Source organism: Dermacentor andersoni, chromosome 1 (assembly GCF_023375885.2).
Source record: "Dermacentor andersoni chromosome 1, qqDerAnde1_hic_scaffold, whole genome shotgun sequence".
In the NCBI taxonomy this organism is placed as follows: domain Eukaryota; kingdom Metazoa; phylum Arthropoda; class Arachnida; order Ixodida; family Ixodidae; genus Dermacentor; species Dermacentor andersoni.
In genome coordinates this window covers 310,793,097-310,816,093 of record NC_092814.1, presented here as the reverse complement: position 1 = coordinate 310,816,093, position 22,997 = coordinate 310,793,097, and the positions used below count along the sequence as shown (strand labels likewise).

The 22,997-nt window shown below is 48.5% G+C and overlaps 1 protein-coding gene across 1 annotated transcript in view; it reads left to right on the top strand.

Annotated features, from left to right (window-relative positions):
• The window catches only part of LOC126548163 (bone morphogenetic protein 1-like), a 688,441-nt gene that overhangs the window by 354,275 nt on the left and 311,169 nt on the right, over positions 1 to 22,997 (top strand). Inside the window, exon 2 of the mRNA XM_050196288.2 lies at positions 20,208 to 20,325. Coding sequence (XP_050052245.1) covers positions 20,208 to 20,325 — 118 coding nt within the window. The remainder of the gene's footprint in view (positions 1 to 20,207; positions 20,326 to 22,997) is intronic.

Genomic DNA, 22,997 nt, shown 5'->3' with positions numbered 1-22,997 from the left:
TTCCTGTGCGCCGTCGTCCCTGATAAGCGACAGGCTCGACGCACGGTTGAGAGCGCTGCAATATGATAGCGCACGAGCGAAGTCACATGGTTTTACTTCATATTTCACGGGCTTTCTTTAAACGCCGAAAAAAAATCGCCGCGCAGTATATATCTACGTTCCCACAAAAAATCGAATCGCTCGTTTTCGAATACCCTCTACAACGCACCGAAACGCACTTGGCGCTAAAGTGAATATTAAAAATTTTACATAATTCATCTTAGTTAACTAACTAATTAGGCGGTATATAAAAAAAATACTCTAACGAGCACTACATGACGGCAAACCATATATGACGTTGGCTTCACTCAGCTGCGACTAACCACTTTATTTAAATCTTCGGCACAAGTTACGTGAAACACCCTGTATATAAGATGCCGAGGTGGGCTGACCGCGTATATTGAGTGCAGCTTTTATATAAGTAAACTCTAAATATTTCTTAGTTGTTTTTTTTTTTTTTTTTAGTGAAGGAAAGTTGTCATCTTCTAGGTTCACCTTTCGCGCGTATGCGGCCATAGAGTTTCTCACTATAACACCTAGAGGGTAATCTGGCGCCACCATCTATGGGAGTTTCTTAAGGGGGCACCGTGCCGTCATGGGAATGACGGGATATGTGTCTGCGAGGCTCGTGTTGGCTGGTGGTGTAAGAGGCTTCGTCTAAAACGTGGATATGGCTACGCAAATAACGCGTTCTCAAAGTAAGATCTTCATAAAATGTTTCCATTCACGCATATTACATCTTTACTCACCCACGATGCATGACCAAGTGAAGAAAAGCAAGAACAGACGACCAACTGTTTCAAAGCGAGCGCGAACTTCGTCGTCTGTCCTCCAACTTTAGCGGCCCGCTGATACTTTTTACGTAACATGTAGTCGTACACACAATAACAAGTTCTCATAGTTAAACAAAACATGTTTTCGCGTAATAATAAAGCTAAAACAGCTTTTCACGTGCTGTTCTAGTAGAAAATGAATAATTGTGACAGACGGAACAGTACTTGCCAAGCGCGTCTTCAAGGTGTCCTGTCTCTACGAGAACGATGCCAATCCGAATCCACAATATACCGGCATTCCCATGCATACCACAGCGCAGCAGCGCCAGATTTCCCTCTAGGTAATGTAGTGAGAAACTCTATGTATGCGGCTATCACGCGAACTTATAGGATAAATGTATGTTCTAAATGAGTGATGTAACGCGTCAACACGCATGAGAGAAACTTCATGAGGAGAACTACATGCTCTTATATATATATATATATATATATATATATATATATATATATATATATATATATATATATATATATATATATATATATATATATATATTCATTCCATAAGAAGCCAACACACACTGACACCAAGGACAACATAGGGGAAATTACTTGTGCTTAATAAATGAAATAAGGAAACGATGAACTACTTGAAATTAAAGTGGATGAAAAAACAACTTGCCGCAGGTGGGAACCGAACTCACAACCTTGGTAGAGCATCGCACGCGAAATGCGAAGGTTGTGGGTTCGGTTCCCACCTGCGGAAAGTTGTTTTTTCATCCACTTTAATTTCAATTAGTTCATCGTTTCCTTATTTCATTTATTAAGCACAAGTAACTTCCCCTATGTTGTCCTTGGTGTCAGTGTTTGTTGGCTTCTTATGGTATGACTAATAAAAATCGGGCTTGCAGCTTGTCATTTAGTCGCAATTACTTGGAATCGTATAGCTTCAGCCAGTTCAGTTTTCTCGCCGTATAAAATTTTCCTTGCTTACTTTCAGTTGAAACTTTGGAGGCGCCTTAGAAATATGTCTGTCATCGTGGAAATTTAGGAATGTATTTTCGACATAGTTTGCGTGTAAAAAAAAAGAAAACGAAAAGAGAACTTGCTGCGTCAGAGTGATTTTGAAATTGACGGTCGACGGCAAGACAAGGATTGAAGAAAATATGAAAGATCTCGTTTTTTATAGCTTGACTGCAGAATTCTTATTGGAATATTTATAAGGACTGAACATTGAGCCTCATGTTTCTGTATTGCGAGTTAGTTTCTTTCCTTCTTGAACTTTTTTTGTTGCATGCAAAAGCACAGTATTGGGAATGTTTTAGTTCTTGAATAAAGACGCAGTCGATACATTTTAATAACCTACTGTGGCTGTCCTTAACATAGACATAAGCTCTAAAGAGGTTTGATAAGCGCTCGCCGAAAACTAAATATACGAGAAAAAGTTTTCCCAAGTTGAATGACGCTTGTCTTAAGCGAGAAAATGAACACACACACTCGCACACGCACACGCACACACACTCTCACACGCACTCTCACACGCACATACTCTCTCACACGCACACACACTCTCACACGCACACACACTCTCACACACATGCACACGGAAGCACGCACACGTCTTTCTTTCTATTTCTTTTTATGCACCTGCTTTCTAATAATAAAATTTATCGCACATTGAAGAAAGAAAGCTCCTATTGCGGGAAATATATCCTGAATACAGACCTCTACACTCAGTAATCAGTAAAAAAACGTCAGCAGACTTCGCGATTCCTATGGCTCAGTATGAACTCATGTACTATGACATCAGCAGGCTGTAACAGCGTACATCACCATGTCTGTGTGTGTGTCTATGTGGAGTACAACCAGCGTAGAATGTGGTTTCATAGTACAAAGCAGTTCGTGCGCTTGGAATGCAATTTATTTACCGCCATCTGCCGCACTAGGGCAGCGCTTGGCGCCTTCCTCGGTTTGGTTCTAGCTCAACGACGGGCGGCCGCATGTCGACAGAGGCCAAAAGGGCAAAGACGAAGCTCTTTGCAGTGCCGCTTCAAATCTGCATTGATCCAGAGCCTACGCGCCCGTCGTTGCAAAGCTCTCGCTTTCGGGGCTTAAATCAGGAGGGCTAAGGGGGGGGGGGGGGGGGGGGGGGGTGGAGAGGCTTGCTCGACACCCGCGTTCCCCACATTTCATGTGTTTCAGACCTTCGCGGTCTTTCGTCCTTTCTATGGTGCCCGGATGCACACGATTATCCCGCTATTGAATATGAAAGCCTCCACTGGAGCTCTTGTTCGGACGCTTGAGCGAAGCGGGTGCACAGGTGGATCAATGAATGAATAGAATGGGTGACCACGGCCGCGCATTTGTGGCCTGGGCACAGCACGGTCTCCGTCTCTGCGCGCGTGCCTGACCGAGTGCGTTTGCGATCAGGTTGATGACAGCGAGCAGACACGCCTTTAGCGTGAGCTGCCTTCAAGTCAGCGATGGTAATGGCTTTCATCGTGATTTAGCGATTAGTGCGGAATACACAATTTATTATGGCTGCGGCAACAAATGCGTTGGCGTTTAAATCGCCTATTAAGTTCTCAGGCATTGTGTTGGGGCTTCCATTTTTATTCTTTCTGTCGACTTTGCCGAAACGGCCAGCTCACGCGCTGCGAAAAGAAAAACTTAAAAAAAAAAAAACGGTGGTGGGGTACTCGGTAACTGAGGCGTAATCGATGCGGTGATTGAGTTGGTGAGAACTGCACTGGTCAGATGAGGTGGTGGTGGAAGACTGTTGCCACTCGCGTGGGATAAAGCCTAGCAATAAAACATGGTGCGGTGTAGCTTTGGGAGAGTTGTTTCGGCATTATGACGACCAGCACGCGAAGCGAGACGTAAAAAACACACAAGGAGACAAGGACAACGCCCGTTTTCGTCTCCTTGTGTGTTGCTTTTTTCGTCTTGCGCTGCAGGCGCTGGTCCTCACAGTGACAAAACATGACGTAGGACATATCCAACAAGGCCATCCAGAAAAAAAGAAAGGAGAAAAGAACACGAGATACTTTATAATAAACAAACTGTTACATCCTACAAACTTGTTATGGTAGGACACCCAGGGCACGCGGCCGCCACCTCTCATCTTTCGTAATAGTCCGGAAGGCAGACGTCCCTGTCGTGGCTGAGGGTCACGTGCGAACAGTGAGGACGCAGTCAGAACGAGAAGGAGACAGGGATGTGCAAGCAGCTCGCGCGCTCACTTCTGCTTTTTGCGCGACTTCCGCAGTCTTGTTGCACGGGTCAGTCGAGTTGTGGGAAGAAACGCAATTACTTAGTTTTGAAGCACTGACGCGATACGCGGGACCTATACAGCGCGTTACCCTTGTGGGAAATGGACTAACTAGTCTAGTTTGTCGGGAAGAACTAAGATATCTGGGCTACTGGTAGTTAAGGCTAAGGAGGCTACGTTACTGAGAAGTTGAGAGGAACCTTCTTTGCTATCCACCAGTTCAATTGCGGTTGCAACGTGGACGCTCTGGCGCCTCTATATATGCTCAATATATATGGCTTCCGTCGTGCTCGTTGATGTGGGAAGTGTTGGATGAGGCAGTGTGTTACGCGGGACAGTGTGCTACTTGTTAATGCCTTCGGCGGCAGCGCACACGCTTTCTGATGCGAGGGAAGTACCGCGGTCAAGTGATGCCGCCAAATATCAGTTATAAGAGGTATTTTACTGAATCACGACCACTCACTGCTGGTAATGCCATCATAGTAGAGCGGCGAAAAAAAGGAGTGAACGACAGTGGTATGCACACTCGCTTCAGTCACGCTCTTCTCGTGTCGACAGGAGGTCCCTTTTCGGTACTCACGCTTTTCACGGGTAAAAAAAAATATTAACTTTCAAAAGGCGCGCCTTCTAAAGCACAAAGAGGCGAATTTCAGGAGGCGTCGAACGCGCGGAAACGCGTCCATCAGCCGCAGCTGGCGGTCCACATCGGCACAGGCGCCTTTCGCGTCAATAATCGCTCGCTCAGACTCTCTCCAGAGGGCTGCGAATAGAGGGTAGGGTGGCCGTGGTGGCGGTACAAAAGGGGTTGGGCGGTGTGTGCGTGCGTGGGAGGGGGGGGTGGATTCTGAACTCGGCCAACCGACGCTCTCCAAAGTGCGCCCAGAGAGCCATGCAGCGGTTCAATAAACGACGAAAGGAAATCGCAGGGAAGAAGGGCAAACAAGGGAAGAAAAGGAACCGAGATGCGCCCCGCAGGAGGCTCGTGCGCTCGCTGTTTTATCGTCAGGTGGGAGGGGCACCACCGCTGAGGCCTCCTTCCGCTGCACTTATCCGTTACACTCGGCCCGCTGCCTTCCTTCCGGAACCGTGACAGCTTTCGCCTCCGATGGACGGTAACTATAAATACACATACACGCAGCGCTTGCGCGCCTTGTGCCGTAAACAAGTCCGCGAGCAGCAGGGTAGAGTGAATAAGGGGCATTGCACTTTATGGCGCCTTTAGTACTAGTCTGTCTACTGTTTGCTTCTCTCTCTCTCTCTCAATTTTTTTTTTTTTCTGTAGACGAAAATGCGGCTTGCGTGAATCGTATAGCGCTACACTAGGCGTCCACACTGTTTATTGTCCGATATCTTTGAACCGTCAAATTTCACTGCGGAGCTCGCGCGCGCACATTAAAGCAAAGGTGAAGAAGGATTTTTTTCTTTTTTCTTTTTTTTGTATAGAATAACCTTCCCTTGGGGCACCCTTTCTGAATATTGTCTGGCCTAACTTTGCTCGTCGTTCACGTCACTGCAGTGCTTACAGCTTTTCTGGTCATTTGTTTAACGTCGTAATTGCCAGGTATCTTTTTCTTTAATTTCACCTTTGAAGATAAGAGATTTAACGTATGTGGTCGTTTCTCGAAAGCGAGAAGAAAAGGTGGGGAGGTCGACCAAAAGCGTGCCCGCTTCTTCACGCTACACAGCGCGAAGGTGTATAATGGCGTAAAAATAAATGAGAGAGAGCGACAGCGAGGAAGAAAAAGGAGGGAGCGTATAGCTGTGCGCGCACGCTAATTAATGTGGGCATCGCGTCTACAGACTGTCCCTGAGACACTTTGATTCCACACGTTGCTAACGTTACCGCGTCGCTTTCTGAGCCTGGGGTTCGTGAGGTCCTGGTCCAGGAATCTTTGTTTCTTAATATGATCCAAAGTTCAGCTGGCTTAATACGTTCCAGAGAACGCCACGCTCGATGTCATAAGGAGTGGAAATACAGAAGGCCTGTTCGATCGTCTTTTCACGGCTGCAGAAGTCACAACTGGATGTGTCTGTCATTCCAATGAGAAAAGAGTAGGCTTTCGTTAAAGCCACGCCGAGCCAGAGGCGGCATAAAGCAAGGTTGCACCGCTGCAGGAAATGTGTGATGGTATTTGTTGCTTCATCGAAGGGACGAGTCCGTATAGACAGCTGTTCAAAACACGTGGGTTGTTCCAGTTAGCTTGAGTCTTGGGGTGAACAAGCAAACGAAGACCTCTCGCAGCCTAGGTTATTTATGTGGTTATGGAAGCTGTACAGATTCTTTTAGGGACTGACCGGACAATATCGTCAACAATGTCGTTACTGAATATCTCACGGTGACATGGCAGCCATTGGAATATGACGTCACGTCGGTTACACTGAACTTGATGCAGAATTTTGCTATTCTCGGATTTTTCTATTCTATTCTCAAGCTCATGAATCTTGCGATATAGGGCTCTCTGTAAAGTACAAAGGCTAGCTTGCGGTCAGGAAACACGACCTAAGTTCTACGTTTCGTTTCCAGGACATAATTAACAGCAAAACGAAGAGCTGCAAGTCGTCATCGTGAATGTCGTCATATTGAGCACCTTGAACTCGGTTGTGACAAGCGTCGCCAAGATGTGTGTGCGCCCATGTGTGTGTTCTTCTGTTTCTGTCCGTGTGTAGTGCGCTATACAAGTGTCTTTATCGCCAGGATGACAGCGGTGTGAAGATTGTTGAAAAGCCCGATCTATCGGCCTAAATATATAGGCTCTCTCTATAGGCATTTTCGATCAGCAATAGCAGTGCCATCTGTTGCAGAATTACTGTTGGCTGATTGCCTTTTTCACCATTCCCCGGAATGGTGAGTCGCACATTTGGAGGCGCTACAGTGGTGACTAAAGTACTGCCGCTAGTGCATACGATTATTATTATTATTATTATTATTATTATTATTATTATTATTATTATTCGATAGAGAACGCACATATACAATAAACAGAGAGGGAAATATAGGGACGGAGCGCCTTGGCAACTGTCCCCGAGAGGGGCACAATGCCTGCGTACTCTTTATGAAGGATCCCCTGAAAGCTGAAAATGGAAAAAAAAAAAGTCAAGAGGAAAGAAACAGCAAGATGACAGGCCACAAAGACTAAACGACAAGCAATAGGGTGTGCGAGTAGGAAGACAACATTCACGCAGGAACAGAAAAATAAGCACGCAGGCCGCACTAATTGCAAGAAAATGTAAAAAAATACAAAAGCGCAGTTAGCAACAAAGGTTTTGTCTCTTGCAAGGTCTCTTACTAACGGGCAGCCAAGTCAGTTTCTTGTGGGAAACGATGGGGAAGGCTAGTCCGATTGAGAAGCACAACCACTCGGATACAGGCAATGATCGAGGGTCGTACACTGCAGACAAAGTACACTACAGTCCCTTAGTATGACGACATGCGCTGCGCTAGCAAAGCAGAACACTCTAATATAAGGTACTCAAGTATCTCACAGGAATCACAAGAAGCACATGATTAACTGCCCACACGCCCTTGCCGGTGTAAGCGTTCAGACAGCAGGGCAGAGGCAACCCTTAACTTGAGCAATAGAGCTCTAGCACGACGAGGCGAGCCTCGACCACGAGCACGGGGAGAATGGAATCTTTCGCGACACGCTGGTTTGGATGCTGCTTGAGGAGGTATCGACCAATCAATAGACGAGCGTCGTCAAGCCTACACGAAATTTCCGGGAGTCACATCCGTTTTGAGCACAAGCGGAGTATGCAATGGAAGGCAGCCTTGATGAGTCACAACTTCTAAAGACATGGCTCAAACTCTCGTGCGCCGGCAAAGCAGTCATTTAGTTCTTAAGGGCTCGACAGATACGTCAAATGTGCTCTGCGAGCCTATGAACTGTGACGTACGTTGGAATTCAGTGGTTTCTCTGATCGTGAGTGTTGCATGAGTGAAGGCACACCGTGGTAGCCATAAACATGCGCGCACTGTATGCCCTTGTAAACTCTCGACAGTGCGCATATTTGACTTGCACGAATTGGCCAAAATCGGCAGGCTGTGACACATAAAGGCCAGAAACAAAGCTCTATACATATGTAGCAGGAATCGTATGGATCTACTCGGTTTTAAATGCGTAAGCATTTCTATGCTTACCCAACGTGAAAAACCGTCCGTTCGTCCGTCCGTCCGTCCGCTACGTAAGACTGTCGCTTTCAAGATACAGCCCAAAGCAGGGAGCGACTTCACCTTCGTGCTGCCTGCTGCTTCAACGCGAGCGAAGCGGCCAGAACACAGCGCTCACGAAGCTATCAGCACACGCCGCACCCTGCCTCTTTATATAAGCACCTTGCCCGTTAAGATACGGGCCTGCGCGTCTCTCTTCAACGCAAAGCGGCGAAAACACAGCGCACGGAGCTATCAGCGACACTCTGTGTCCGCATCGCAGATCGCTTTCAAGATACGGTCCGTGCAGCCGTGCCATACACAGCCGCCGCCGGAGTACGTTTGATCACGGTTCTTAATAGTTTGACGCGGGTGAATAAGACGCTAGGGAGCGATAACGGCTTACAATAATCGGAACGTCATCAGCGCACCAGGCGCCGCCACCTGCAGTACTTTGATTGCGTTATGAATGTACCTTGCTCTGCCGTCCGCGTCAGTTATAGTGTCGCCGCAGCGCTGTCGTTTTTACTGGCCGGATCAAGTTTCATAACATTGATAACGACACCGGGCTGCGTGGAGATGGGCTATAGTGGCACAATGCTTACGCATTCTAAGACAACTTCAAGAGGGGTTTCTGGGTGAATTTTTTTTTTATTGCGAAGCATTTTTTTTTATCATTGAAGGCACTTAGCTGTAGGTACGTTCCTGTTTTGCATCATTTCGGACGTAAAAAAAAAAAGACCGAGTATTCCGCGGCGGAATCCAACTTCGGTCTCGCAGCACAACCACCCGATGCTCTAAACATTAGCGACGACTTCTTTGTTTATTGCCGGATGTCAGCAAGACATTTAATGAAGTATCACAAACGTGTAAATAATAGACACCACGAACAAAGAATGTATAAAGCCACTATACATCGCGACTCGCATTGTCATTGAAAAATATTTTAATGTTGCCAGAAATTTCGCCCTGGTCAGCCAGGGTGAACGACTGTCTTGGGCTTTAATTACTTCTGAGAAATGACTAATATTATTTCGAAAATACGTACAGGTTGACATTCTATGTGATTCGCAATCACACGAGCTATACGAGAGCGCCTATTGATATAGAGGACAGTTGGCATTATAAGGTCAAACGGTGTTCCATTTTCATTGCCAATTCTAAATACGTGGCATTTTGGGGATATTAAGGAATCTTTTTGTCTATTTTGGGCTGCAAGGTGTCCCAAAAATAAACCTCTTTCCAACAATGAGGAAAAACTTGGTCAATTGTTTCGGGTTCCTCACATATGAAGCACTTTGAACCACATGGCATATAAAAACCCCCTTTTTCTGAGAAAGTCGTGATCAAAAATAAAAAAGGATCGAAAAAGCGGTCCTGTGTATAAATAAAAAAAAAAAAACAAGGTGGAGGAGGAGGAGGAGGAAAAGGAAGGAAGAAAAGGTAGTGAGTTTAAAAAAAAGAGCTCATACTTGGTGGCACCACTATTTTTTTGAAGTGTTTTAGTATATTCTGACCCTGGACCTCCACCATACATCGCTCTGTACAGTGGGGTGGGGATCGAATTCATTGTCTAATATGTGATCGCCGAGTTTTCACCTGTTATTGTACAGTCCGGGGCAGTCACAATAGTTTCCGCTGTTCATGAGCACCGTGCAAGACAAAACTCTGTGTACCTTGGCCTGAGCACTTTCGATAGTACGTACGTTATACTTCTGCCGTGGCACCAATGAGTGCTCCACGAAAGGTCCCAGTCAGTTGTTATACACTCGAAACGATGGGGTTTTCTGGTATGAAACAGTCTGGCCGTTCACGCCGACAGTGTGGAGGGTCACGGGCTTGCGTTACGCTGAGAGCCCGTGTGCGAGCAGAGGGGGAACTTAAAGAGCTTAAGGTGGCTGCCCAATGGAATCTCACGCGCACCTAAAGACCACCGCGCAAGACCAAATGCAAATACCGTCAGTTTATATTCAGAGTTCAACTGTATTCCGTAAAAAAACACCAGCAACGTCAATCGGAGCAACAAAAGAGTAGGGGCAGTACCCCGCCTTGAAGGGTGCCACCATGTATCTAATGTGTTTTGCATACTGTGCCCGCGGAGCCATTTCTGCCAGAAGCACTGAAAGGCGAAAGCAGGCGCAATATCCGCAGCGGTCAGTCCTTCCAATCTGAGTTCATCCCTCCGTCATCCGCCATCAACACACAAGCACCACTTGTGGAACACGAAAACAGCGGCAGGTGGGCGCACACCTTCACGCTGTGTTGGGAAAAAAAAAAAATAAACAGATGCCCTGCGCCGGGACTGAGAGGGCATGGCGCAAGGTCGAGCGATATTGTGGCGTTCCAGTGCTACACGTTCCCGAAGCGGCTACGCCGATCGCGTTCTTCTCGTTCACGTTTTGCGGGCCAAGCGAAGAGGGAAGCACTTCGTCAGCACATCTTGCTTGCGCGCGAGTGCGCGTGACAGTTTGTCTCCCCACCACTGCGGCGGATCACTTGCCACGAAAATGTACCTCAACGCGGTCTTCATTTGTCATTAATTGTATTCTGTCTGTGCGTAATTATACAGCAGGTTATCTATTCCAGAGCACCGCGCGTACCGGTGCCTCTGTAGCCTATTTGCGCGAGCTCCCAGAGTGACTTTGCACTGATGCCATTATTAGTTGCGCTGCCGTCGTACCATACGGATCGCTTACCCTAAATCATGCAGACAGCAGCGCCGTGACCTTCGTCGGTATAAAGCGCACGCTTTGATGTTGGAGCTCAGGCGTGCCTTTGATACTTGAGGCGCCCACAGGGCGTGAGTGCTCTATTATACCACTCAAAGTCCGCGTAGCTGCTGTCGTGTGATCAAAAGAATGTGCCGCCATTACTGCCGCAGAGCTGGACAGTTTGGAGCGCTGCTGTTAAAAAGAAGTATATATAAAATGAAAGCGGAATAGGTGAAAGGGAGTAATGCAGGAGATGGCGCGTTCAACTCCTCCCAGCGGGCGACATCAAGGCAAGGGGGCACTTTTCTTGCCTACAGCAACTGCGATCGGTCGGCTGGAAGTGCGTGCTCGCACGAACGATCCGGATGTATTGATGGCACAGAGCAGACGAAGCGGCAGGGGTGCTCGCCGGTGTGGACGAGTGTTGATTCGAATATACAGGACCACAAAAGGTCAGAGGGCGTATCACAAACGGAGAGAGAGAGAGAGAGAGGGGGGGGGGGCACCAGAGTGAAAATATTTCACGACTTCCTTGCTTTCATTTGTCATCCGCTATATATACACTGACCATCGATCTCTTGGCAAATGTTCCACCAACCTATTACTCCTGGCCCTGGCGTCTGAATCAGGCGTTGTCCAGTAGCCGGTGTTTGTGTGTGACGGCGACGTCTGTTTACGCTCGCCCCCAGTTTCACAAGGCATGCTCATGTGCGAGTCCGTCAGTGTGAGCTCTTATTTTCTGGAGAAGCGCATACGCATTTGGGCTGGTTGGTTAATGACTTCGAGGGGAAACAGCGGGAAATAAGAGGACATTCCCTTCTCATGTCCTGTTATCTTGCGCTGTATCCGCTCAAGTCTTATTTTCGCCGGACTGGGGGCTAAATGGGCGTTATCGCTTTTTTGAACAGTGGTGGTGGTGTTAGGCTTTTTATTCACTGCAGTGGTTAAAGCTAGACGGTCTTCCTGCAGCATCCATGTCGTCCACCAGATATCTAGGTTGGAAGCCTCTACTGCGGGACGTGCAAGAGCAGTCTCAGGACTTGAAGGGTTGCTACAACTTGTCGTTCCCGCTTTAATTCCCCAATTATTGTATTTTACCACCGTATCAGTGGGGACACCGCCATCAGCGCTGTCAGGGAAAAGCATTAGCCACGCTTTCGTCTAGGTTTTGCAGAGGTAAAAATATATAGAGGAGTCAGTTGCTTCCACATTCCAACGGTAGCTCTAAAAATCCGATGCCGCATTCGGCATCGCTGGGCCTCGACAAAATATGCGCAGCAGAAACAACGCTTTTCTTGCTGCGCTTCTCAACTTTTTTTTTCACTATGGGGACGACCCTCTGTGCTACTTTCTTTCAGCATAAAAAAAGAAATCACGAGCGAAGCAGCGTTCAGCTTGAATACCAAATGGTGCCACTCATGACGTTATCGCGCACTGCTCCAAAATTCCTTCCTTCGTGTTTGTTTCTGGTTATGATTGTGTCCTGGCTCCCTTATCCAGTGTGTCATTCAAGTATACTATACTCATCTAACTGCTTTCCGAAAGCAAGTTTTACGTTCATCGCTCTTGGTCGCGACCGAACCGATCAATTGCAGTCACCCCTGCAACGAGGGCTGAGTGAAATTAGGCTCACTTTGGAAGCACGTACAGCTGATGCGACGCAGCGTATGAAGGGAAACCGACGTTTCCTGTGTGTGTGCTTGTGCGTGTGTGCGTGTGGCTCGTCAGGCCGCTAAACGCCAACCCTTGCGCGGTGAAGGCACATAGCCCTGGGCGACCGAATGCGGTGTATATAGGTGCTACGTTTGCCACCGCGGTGCGACGCCGGGGCCCAGACCGAGCATCATCGCGGGAAGGACGCGCAATCTGTCATCGGGGCGTCTCCCCTGAGGCCGGTGTTTATTTAGCGGCTTGAGTGCCGGGGCTCAATCTCGCTGCGCGGCCGCTCCCGAGCGATCGCCGCTTCCTTGCGCCATGTCCGCCGGCCTGACAGAGTCAGCGCGACAGAGAGGGGGAAGCCGACGGGACGCGGCCAAAGGGGGCCCAACGCAGCTGTCTTTAGATCGGGTGTGGTCGGCGTCCAGAGGCGCTCGCTTCCTCTTTCAGGTGACCGACCGGAGGCCTGTCCCAAGTGTGTGTCGATCCGCGCTCCGATACCCCGCTGCACGTCAGATCCGTCTTTCGGGTCCTTCTTTTATCACCGGTCTTCTGTTGCTTCCCTGTGCAGCAACTGAAAATGCCGCTCCCCAGTGTGTACATTGCTTTCGGTCGGGGTAAATTTTATTTTTCTCCTTCTTTCTTTGCTGGGTCCTTTCGAGAGCACGGACTTCTGAAAAACTCTGAGAACCTTGGTCGCCGATATTGGTTCTCTTTCTTCATTTTGTCACTTAGACTGACATTGGCGTGAATTAAAGCCGCAGCGCTGCTAAGCCCGAGGGCGCGGGATCAAATCCTGGCCGCGGCGGCCGCATTTCGATGGGGGCGAAATTAAAAACGCCCGTGTAGCGTGCATTGGGTACACGTTAAAGAACCCAAGGTCGTCGGGAGTAATCCGGAGAACACCACTACTGCGTGCTTCATAATCATATGGTGGTTTTCACCCTCAAAACATCAGCATTTCATTTTTTTTACATTAGAGTGCAGTGGGCGCCTAGAGAAGGGCCCAGTGTGAAGGCGAAACGCTAAGATACGTGCGATTCATACATTTGTTGGTAAGCGTCTTTTAGCACACGTATATATGCTAAAGCATATGTGTGTGTGTGTGTGTGTGTGCGTGTGCGTGCGTGCGTGTGTGCGTGTGTGCGTGTGTGTGTGTGTGTGTGTGTGCGTGTGTGCGTGTGTGTGTGTGTGTGTGCGCGCGCGCGTTTGTGCGGGCTCGTGCTTGTATGTGCTTGTGTGTGTGCGTGCTTACGTGCCTGTCCCTTTCGCACAAGGTCACTGGGATCTCGCCGTTGAGCTTTACGAAATTCATTCCCATTACAACCGACCGTTATCTGCCTTTCTTCTTGGAAGGTTTCAAGCTGGAACCACGACATACAAAGCCCCACATCTTTGAGGCCATCTCGCCCAATTATACACGGTGACATTCTAGCTGTCGCTTTTTCTACACAACTAACCTTCTCCTGTGTTGGCATGTGGATTAACCTTCGTCATCCAGGATCATCACCGCAGCGTATCTTACGTATCGTGTGTAAAAGAAAAAAAATGAATAAAGAATCACCGCCCAAGCACTCCGTACATATGGTTAACCAGCGAAGCTGAAACGTGCGGCCCCGGTGTTTATCACTGGGTTAATACCAACGGTTCATTAAACGATGGCTTGGTAGGCTGCCGGATCCTCGGTACGCACTTGGTGCTTGCACTCGGCTGCATGAGCCTGTTCTTGTGCCCCGGCTGCAGCATCGGCACGGCGCAGACGAGCTCGTTCCCGGTTCTGCTCGCGGCGTCGCTGATCGAAAGCTGCCTGCTCCTCAGGAGTGCGTATGACGCGTCCCCTACCCATTTCGGAGCGAGAGAGAGACTGCTGCGCGCGCGCTCAGCTGACGGAGAGCAACGACGTCACTACTGGTCCAGCCAATCACGCACCTCTCTTTCTTTTTTTTTTCTTTGCGAATGCGCATGAGGTTGCGCCGGGGGAGTTTTCGACGTGCAGGCGACGGACGGACGAATCGGCTAGCCACATACAGCTTCGCTGTAAAAGATGGCTGTTTCACATGGCGCGATTGGGGCGAAAAAGATTGTTCTGCCGCGCACGTCGCAGAGCGATTTTCGCTGACAGCTTTCACATGCGTTTGCGGCAGCGCGATTTCCGTCGCAGCGATGTGCAAGGTTGCCTCCTGCTCACGAAGTATCCATGCTTGCATCGTTAAATAAAAACAACATGGAATCTAGTCAAACAATCGTATTTTCTTACTATTATTCGATAATAAGATAGGTACACCATTTTTAACGTTTAAAAGCGTTGACACTTTACGACAGCTTGCAGATACGGTGAGTGAGGCGCTGCACAATACCGCAAGTATGAGCGTGCGGCTTGTGCGGCGTCTGTGGGGTGGTTCCGTTTAGTACACTCTAGTTTCGTTGTTACTGTGGAAGCCACAACTGTTTTCCTGGATGAGTATTTGCTTTCGCAGAAGAGCAAGCTACTATTGAGTGTGCATGTATAAGCAGCTGGCGCAATTTGTTGCGGTGAAGAGGTTGACGATGGTAGCGATCAAGTGGGTACCTGCCTTATGTTGAAGCGGCGTCCTTCTCCCAACCTGGGTAGCGTGCAGTTTCTCCTTTTAAACGAATTGTGTAAGCGGAAGAAAATAAATATGTTTATGAAGCTCCTAAGCCGCAAACGCTGGCGGGTACGCCCTATTAAAACATAGCTAAAGCTGGCGCGCGACATTGCTCCACAGAGCTATCAACGCGCGGTAAAATAGGAAAGCGCCTACTTTGACGACGCTTTGTTTCGTCAGACATTGCCCCTCACCCATCGCGCCGATCGCTGCGACTCAGCGACGGCGCGACCAACTTGTTGGAATCCAGTCGCGGAGAGCCCACGACGTCGCGGCTGTTGCTGAGCGACGGAATGCGCTGTGTCGCTGACGGAAAATCGCGCCATGTGAAACAGCCTTAACTCGTCTCTAGCTGTGTTAGACACCGCAGCCACCTGTCTGCACGGCCTTACGATGTAGTGAAGACGGCCTGCCACGTTTTAGCCGTCATGTTACACGTACCTTGACTTAGTAAATATGAAACCTGACGCTGATACTGAGCGACTACATGGTGTTACGGTGATGAGTACAAGCTTGCCAGTTGTATTGACGACCACGGTGGTTGGATTGCAGTGGAGATAAAATTTAAAAAAAATGCATGCGTGCGCTAAATGCACGGTCGTAACGCCTGACAGCAAGGGCCGCACCGTCTTAGTCAATCTGAAGACGCGTGTTAAAGACAGAGAAAGTGATGTCCATCCGTCTGTTCTTTTCCTAGCTTTTTTTTTTTATTCAACTCGCTGCGCATGAAGGCATTACAGAGAGGGTTGGGCTTGAAGGAACAGATAGTGATAATTTGAATACAGATTGTCCGTCCTCACATATGACGACGTGCAAAAGACAGAGAGAAACATTTTGATGTGAGAAAAGCAGGGAGGTCGGCCGGGTAGGACCTTTGTCTCTGGTCTGCTACTCTGCGTAGCATCGTTGTATAGTCGGCGCCTCTCTTGAAAGAGTTAAACAGTTGCTTTGTTGAGCTAGATTGAATCCTAGCTGTCAACATGATCGGTACGAGACACCGTGTATGACATACGAAGGAACGCATGATGAACGACTGACTTCCAGAGTTGAAAAAAAAAAAGAAGAAAGACTGCGACTGAAAAGAATTTGATAGCAAATGAAGGTCTCTCGCACGGAACGGCTGGCGTAGAGGTTACTGAAAAAAAAAAAATAATAGTGCCGACTGGCCTTCACTTTTATAGGTTGTACGCCCGCTCTTGCGCATCAGTAGCCGTTTCAGGCGCACGCTGACGAACTTAGGTTGGCAAGGCGCATATCTGCGTATTACGCGCTTCACTGAAGCCTCCGAGTTTGTTGCGGGAGGCCACCATCTAACATTTTTTTTTGATGAATGGGTTTTATTGGCGCAAGGCAATTCGAGCCAAAGAACGCCAAACACATGTAACGTGCACTGGATGATTTACGGCTGTTGCCTCCGATATTTAATTGCTCACATAATGGGTCCCTTTTCCCCTTCCGTTGCTTTCTGTTAATAATTCGACGCATGGGACAGACGACACTAAAGAGTGCGAAAACTAATGGCATCATCGACAAATCGCATTACTACGCACCAGCGCACCCTGGGCCGACAATGATTGGATGAAACGACGCATGCAGGGCACACTGGTGCGATTTGTTGAGGATGTCATAAGTATAACTTGCTATGAAAAGTAAACATTTGCTTTGTTACACGTACCGAAAGCGCGTATGACACATGAAAGGCTTGGAACAAGAGACTTCGCGAGCCAGTAGTAAATCGCCTTGTCCCAATCAAAAGTAATCTAGCCAAATGCCCCCCGGCATGATGTGATACGGAGAACGTGTCAGGAAGCTCACGCATGCACACACGGAGAGAGCAAAACAAACAAACCGAAAGAGTAAAAGTAGCGAGGCCAACCAGACGAGCGTCTGCACTGTTTTCCCCACATGGGCGTATATATATGCTAAAAGGGCAGACTTGTGCGCGCAAACAAAATTACAACGCACACGGGTCGCATTTAAAGGTCCACAACCACAGAAACAGAGATTGCATACTGAACCTACGCCAAATTGCATGAAGATAAATTCCCTTCGCGAGAAGCGATCACGTCGACTAGAGTTAAATCATGCTCCGTGCAAAAAATAGTCTCAAGAGCAGCGCTCACATGAGATGAAAAATGCGTGTGTGCGTGTGCGTGTGTGCGTGTGCGTGTGTGCGTGCGTGCGCGTGTGCGTGCGTGCGTGCGTGCGTGTGTGCGTGCGTGCGTGCGGTTAACCTTCGTGTCTATCTTAACTTGTCTTGCGCATATCTTAGTAAAAGCCGACGCGTATCACGCTTCGGCGCGGATCTTGTTCAACGGTATTGTTCTTGAAAGCCATGCATAGAGCGCCGCGAGGATGAAAAAAAATTATGGGGTTTTACGTGCCAAAACCACTTTCTGATTATGAGGCACGCCGTAGTGGAGGACTCCGGAAATTTCGACCACCTGGGGTTCTTTAACGTGCACCTAAATCTAAGTACACGGGTGTTTTCGCATTTCGCCCCCATCGAAATGCGGCCGCCATGGCCGGGATTCGATCCCGCGACCTCGTGCTCAGCAGCCTAACACCATAGCCACTGAGCAACCACGGCGGGTGCCGCGAGGATGACTGCTGCATGGATCGTGTCAGTATTAGTCTTGTGGAGGAGATGTGTAGTGTATGCTGAGCTCCAGGGCGAAAGATGAGGCATTCAGTAAATGTCCGCAATCTCGCAAGCCGTAATTGTCGGGCTGTTCACCGGTATGGGATGCTGTCTTCCCAATGTCACTTGATGATATCCACCGCGGTTGCTTAGTGGATTTGGCGTCGCGCTACTAAGCACGAGGTCGCGGGATCAAAACCCGGTGGGGGGTGAAAAGCAAAAAAAAAAAAAAAACTACCGTGTACCGTGCATTGGGTGCACGTTAAAGGTGGTCAAAATGAATCAGGAGTCACCCACAGCGGCGTGCATCATAATACTATCGTGTTTTCGGCACGTCAAACGTGAGAACGAATAAAAAATATATATAATAAATGTCACTCGATGTCACTTTGCATGGAAACGAATGTTGCAGGAGGTTCTATAGACTGTTTGTGGACTTCCACCATGGGATCTGCTGGATTTGATGTGTTTGTGCAGAGGGAACTGAGGCGTGTGTCTCACTTTCGAATGGTGTGAAATAGGGACGCGGTTCTGTTGCCACAAGCCGGGGCGTGCCAGCCCATTACCGCTGCAAACTAAAGTAATAAAAGAAGGGCTGCGCGTGGCACGCGCTATGCGAAATAGGCTAATCTCATCAGGGCGCGGGTCACGTCGCGCGCGCGGCATTAACGCTAGCAGCCTCCCGGTCTCGATTAGCTGTCGGGCGCACGCTGACGAATAGGGAGTGAGAGGGATGCAGGATGCCGCAGGTGTCGCCTGCCAGAGAGAGGCACCTCTCCACCCCTTCATGTACGAAGAATGCGCGCGCGCGAATCAATCTGACGCCCCCGGAAAGCTTCCCGAAGAATGTTTCGAGAATTGGCTTTGGGTGTCAGCGGCTCATGTGGCCACTCTCACAGGCGCGAATCGAGAGCGGGCTCGTACGCCTGCAGCTGCCCGCGACAGCACGAGCGCGCGAGAATGCACGAAGGGCTTCCACTCATTTCCAGAGTGTGGTGTGAATGTCTGCGGCTACAGCACTTCTAGCGGTCAAGATTACTCGGCATACCAGGCTTGAGTAATGTGTCTCCGAGATGATTCTTGTGCGCGCTTAGTTTCGTCTCATGGTACCTGCCGTGGTTGCTCAGTGGCTATGGTGTTGGGCTGCTGAGCACGAGGTCGCTGGATCGAATCCCGGCCATGGCGGCCGACCGCATTTCGATGGGGGGAAATGCGAAAACACCCGTGTACTTACATTTAGCTGCACGTTAAAGATCCCCAGGTGGTCGAAATTTCCGGAGTCCTCCACTACGGCGTGCCTCATAAAGAGAAAGTGGTTTTGGCACGTAAAACCCTATAATTGATAATTTAAGTTCCCTTGCATTGCAATCAACGGTAGCGCTGGCCACGTTCAAAGCTTTACCCACATATTAGCATAACGAACGGCTTGAAAAGCTCGACGGAATCGCGACAGTCATAGGGAGGAGCAAGAATACACAGTTTTAGGCTAGTTTGTTGTGTACAGTATCTGTGCTGTACTGCACGACGCGCGAGATCAAGGGCGCACGGGCTATTGAGCCCTGTACGCGGCTCTCTGTTCCGTTGTGCTCGGCAAGTTATTGAGGAATGAACAAGAATACAGGTACGTTATCGAAGTAGGTTACTGAACAGCTAAGTGCCGATGACAGCATCAAAGTTCGGCATAGGTATGCAGGTATAGGTATGCGCACTCTGCGTTTTCAAATAGCCTGTGGCTCTTTCATGCATCCAGATGCACGAACAGTTTTGTCTGTAAAAACAAAGATGATAAATAAATATAAAATCAAACCAAATGAAATCAAGTGAAATCAACCTTTATTGAAAATCAACCATGCGTGGGTTTGCCACGCATGGCACTAATTGATTCTTTCCGTTCAAGTCATTGGAAACCCGTGCCCTCTCCGCCTTCGCTGGGACACAGGACGTGTGCCTTTCTTTGGCGTACTTCACGTTCGTAAACGATTGCGCGCTCCCTCTACGAGTGGACGCAACTTTCACAAACGACGTGGGCGAGCGCGTATTTGTGACACATTGTCGGCAGACGCATGGACTGCGCTGTCGGCATTTTATATGCTGTCATCATTGTTCTGCATGTTGCCATCTACTGTGTGGTGACATTCAAATGTGTCCTGAACGTTGCTCGTTTGCTCCGGTACACTGAAGGCCTTCTGAGCACGTTACTGCGGAACGCTTTCTTTTCCTGTTGAGTACTGTTCTGACCCTGCGCATTTCTGTGGTTTAATTATAAGTTATTGTGACCTTGTGGCACGTGACGCATCCGGTACTCACCCTTTCCCTCTACTGTCTCGTCTTGCCCTGTGCAGAGCTCGTGATGGGCGACATAGCCATGTCGCGGGAAACGTACCGGCGGCGAAGCCGGCAGGCCAAGCTCGGGGTCGGCATCAACATTACGGACAGGGGCCCCAGGTTCCGCAGCAAACGGTGAGTGCCACGTTGCATCTCGCTCGCCCTTTGAGGGAGCGGTTGCATGCAGAGTGAACATATCCCAAACAAATCGCAGGCAGTCGACCGAGGTTCTTTTGGCAAGCTGCAGCCCTCCATATAGTGGCCTTAAAGGGCCCCTCACCAGGCCGCATTGCAAATTTCGGTTATACATTGGAAGTTGTTACGTGTCCTCTAGGGAGCATTCTGCCGCAAAAAAAAGAAACTCAAATTGGCTTATTAATAGCCGAGATAAAAGTATTTCAGTGTCGCGAACCCATGATTTCAGCAGGCGGGTTCCACTGCATAGCGAGACTCCCTCTCCACTCGCCCCGTCAAGGCTTCGTCCGCGAAATTCCTTCCCTGCGTTCTCCCATGCCGGACCTCGAGGATCACATGTGACATATATCGCGGGCACCGCCTTCGCTTTTTTTTTTTCGGCGATGCGCACTTCCGCTGGTTTATTCGCTGGCGGCATTGCGCGCGAGCTGCTGTCGTTTCGTTATTGTTATCGTGTTATCGCTATCATAACATAATCCTAATCCATAAGAAAGGGGACGCCAAGGACTTGAAAAATTATAGACCGATCAGCTTACTGTCAGTTGCCTACAAACTATTTACTGAGGTAATCGCAAATAGAATCAGGAACACCTTAGACTTCTGTCAAGCAAAGGACCAGGCAGGATTCCGTAAAGGCTACTCAACAAGAGACTATATTCACACTATCAATCAGGTGATAGAGAAATGTGCGGAATATAACCAACCCTTATATATAGCTTTCATTGATTACGAGAAGGCGTTTGATTCTGTCGAAACCTCAGCAGTCATGGAGGCATTACGGAATCAGGGTGTAGACGAGTCGTGTGTAAAAATACTGAAAGATATCTATAGCGGCTTCACAGCCACCGTAGTCCTCCATAAAGAAAGCAACAAAATCCCAATAAAGAAAGGCGTCAGGCGGGGAGATACGATCTCTCCAATGCTATTCACAGCGTGTTTACAGGAGGTATTCAGAGACCTGGATTGGGAAGAATTGGGGATAAGAGCTAATGGAGAATACCTCAGTAACTTGCGATTCGCTGATGATATTGCCTTGCTTAGTAACTCAGGGGACCAATTGCAATGCATGCTCACTGACCTGGAGAGGCAAAGCAGAAGAGTGGGTCTAAAAATTAATCTGCAGAAAACTAAAGTAATGTTTAACAGTCTCGAACGAGAACAGCAATTTACAATAGGTAGCGAGGCGCTGGAAATGGTAAGGGAATACATCTACTTAGGGCAGGTAGTGACCACGGATCCGGATCATGAGACTGAAATAACCAGAAGAATAAGAATGGGCTGGGGTGCGTTTGGCAGGCATTCTCAGATCATGAACAGCAGGTTGCCATTATCCCTCAAGAGAAAAGTGTATAATAGCTGTGTCTTACCGGTAATCACCTACGGGGCAGAAACCTGGAGGCTTACGAAAAGGGTTCCACTTAAATTGAGGACGACGCAACGAGCTATGGAAAGAAGAATGATGGGTGTAACGTTAAGGGATAAGAAAATAGCAGATTGGGTGAGGGAACAAACGCGAGTTAATGACATCTTAGTTGAAATCAAGAAAAAGAAATGGGCATGGGCAGGACATGTAATGAGGAGGGAAGATAACCGATGGTCATTAAGGGTTACGGACTGGATTCCAGGGGAAGGGAAGCGTAGCAGGGGGCGGCAGAAAGTTAGGCGTGCGGATGAGATTAAGAAGTTTGCAGGGACGACATGGCCACAATTAGTACATGACCGGGATTGTTGGAGAAGTATGGGAGAGGCCTTTGCCCTGCAGTGGGCGTAACCAGGCTGATGATGAGGATGGTGATGATGTTATCGCTTCGTGCAGCGCGCGATTTTGCGCGCCGTGCACAAGGACACATGACTAGCGATATAATTCAGTGCTACACGAATACTCATGCGGAAAAAGCGGACTGCAGAGCATGATGACGCGCTGGAACACGGTAAAAAATGACATAGTTTCGATACCTGCGCACGTGACTGCACGACCGTGGAAACAAGCAGACGAAGTGGAAGTACATCGCTCTTGCTTCGGTGCAAAGTAAAAAAAAAAAAAAAAATAACACGCAGGCATTTCGTTTGTGTGTTTTATTATTTCTCTAAAACTCAATTTGTCAATTCAAGCAACAGATCACACAAATAACAGTATTGCCTTGAATAATTCTCGAAGTCACGTGTCACCACGAGCTACATCACACTCCGGACACGATTACGTAGGCGCAGGAGCCCGACTACGTCACCGTCCCTCTCCGGGCGGATTCGCCGCGAGTGAACAGGGAAACGGCGTTCGAATCGAAATTTCAGGCCTTTCCGCGGCGCGTAGCGATGTAGTTCTTTGCAAACGCGTTCGTTTGCGCACATTGTATGCTCTGCGCTTGTCAGCTCAAAATGGCCAGACCTGGTGAGGGGCCTTTTAAACACTCCGAGATCACAGGTGCAGTTCTTGACATCAATGCTAAATTCTTTTGTTTGTTGGCCTATTTTCGGTTACTTATTATTCATTTATTTTTTGCAATTTTCCCCTTTTCGCAAGGGCAGTTGAAACATCTGCAGACTGGCGTTTGCGGTAAAGCTTCCGTGATGGAAACGGAGCTGTGTCGTTGACCCCCTGCAGTCACTTCGGT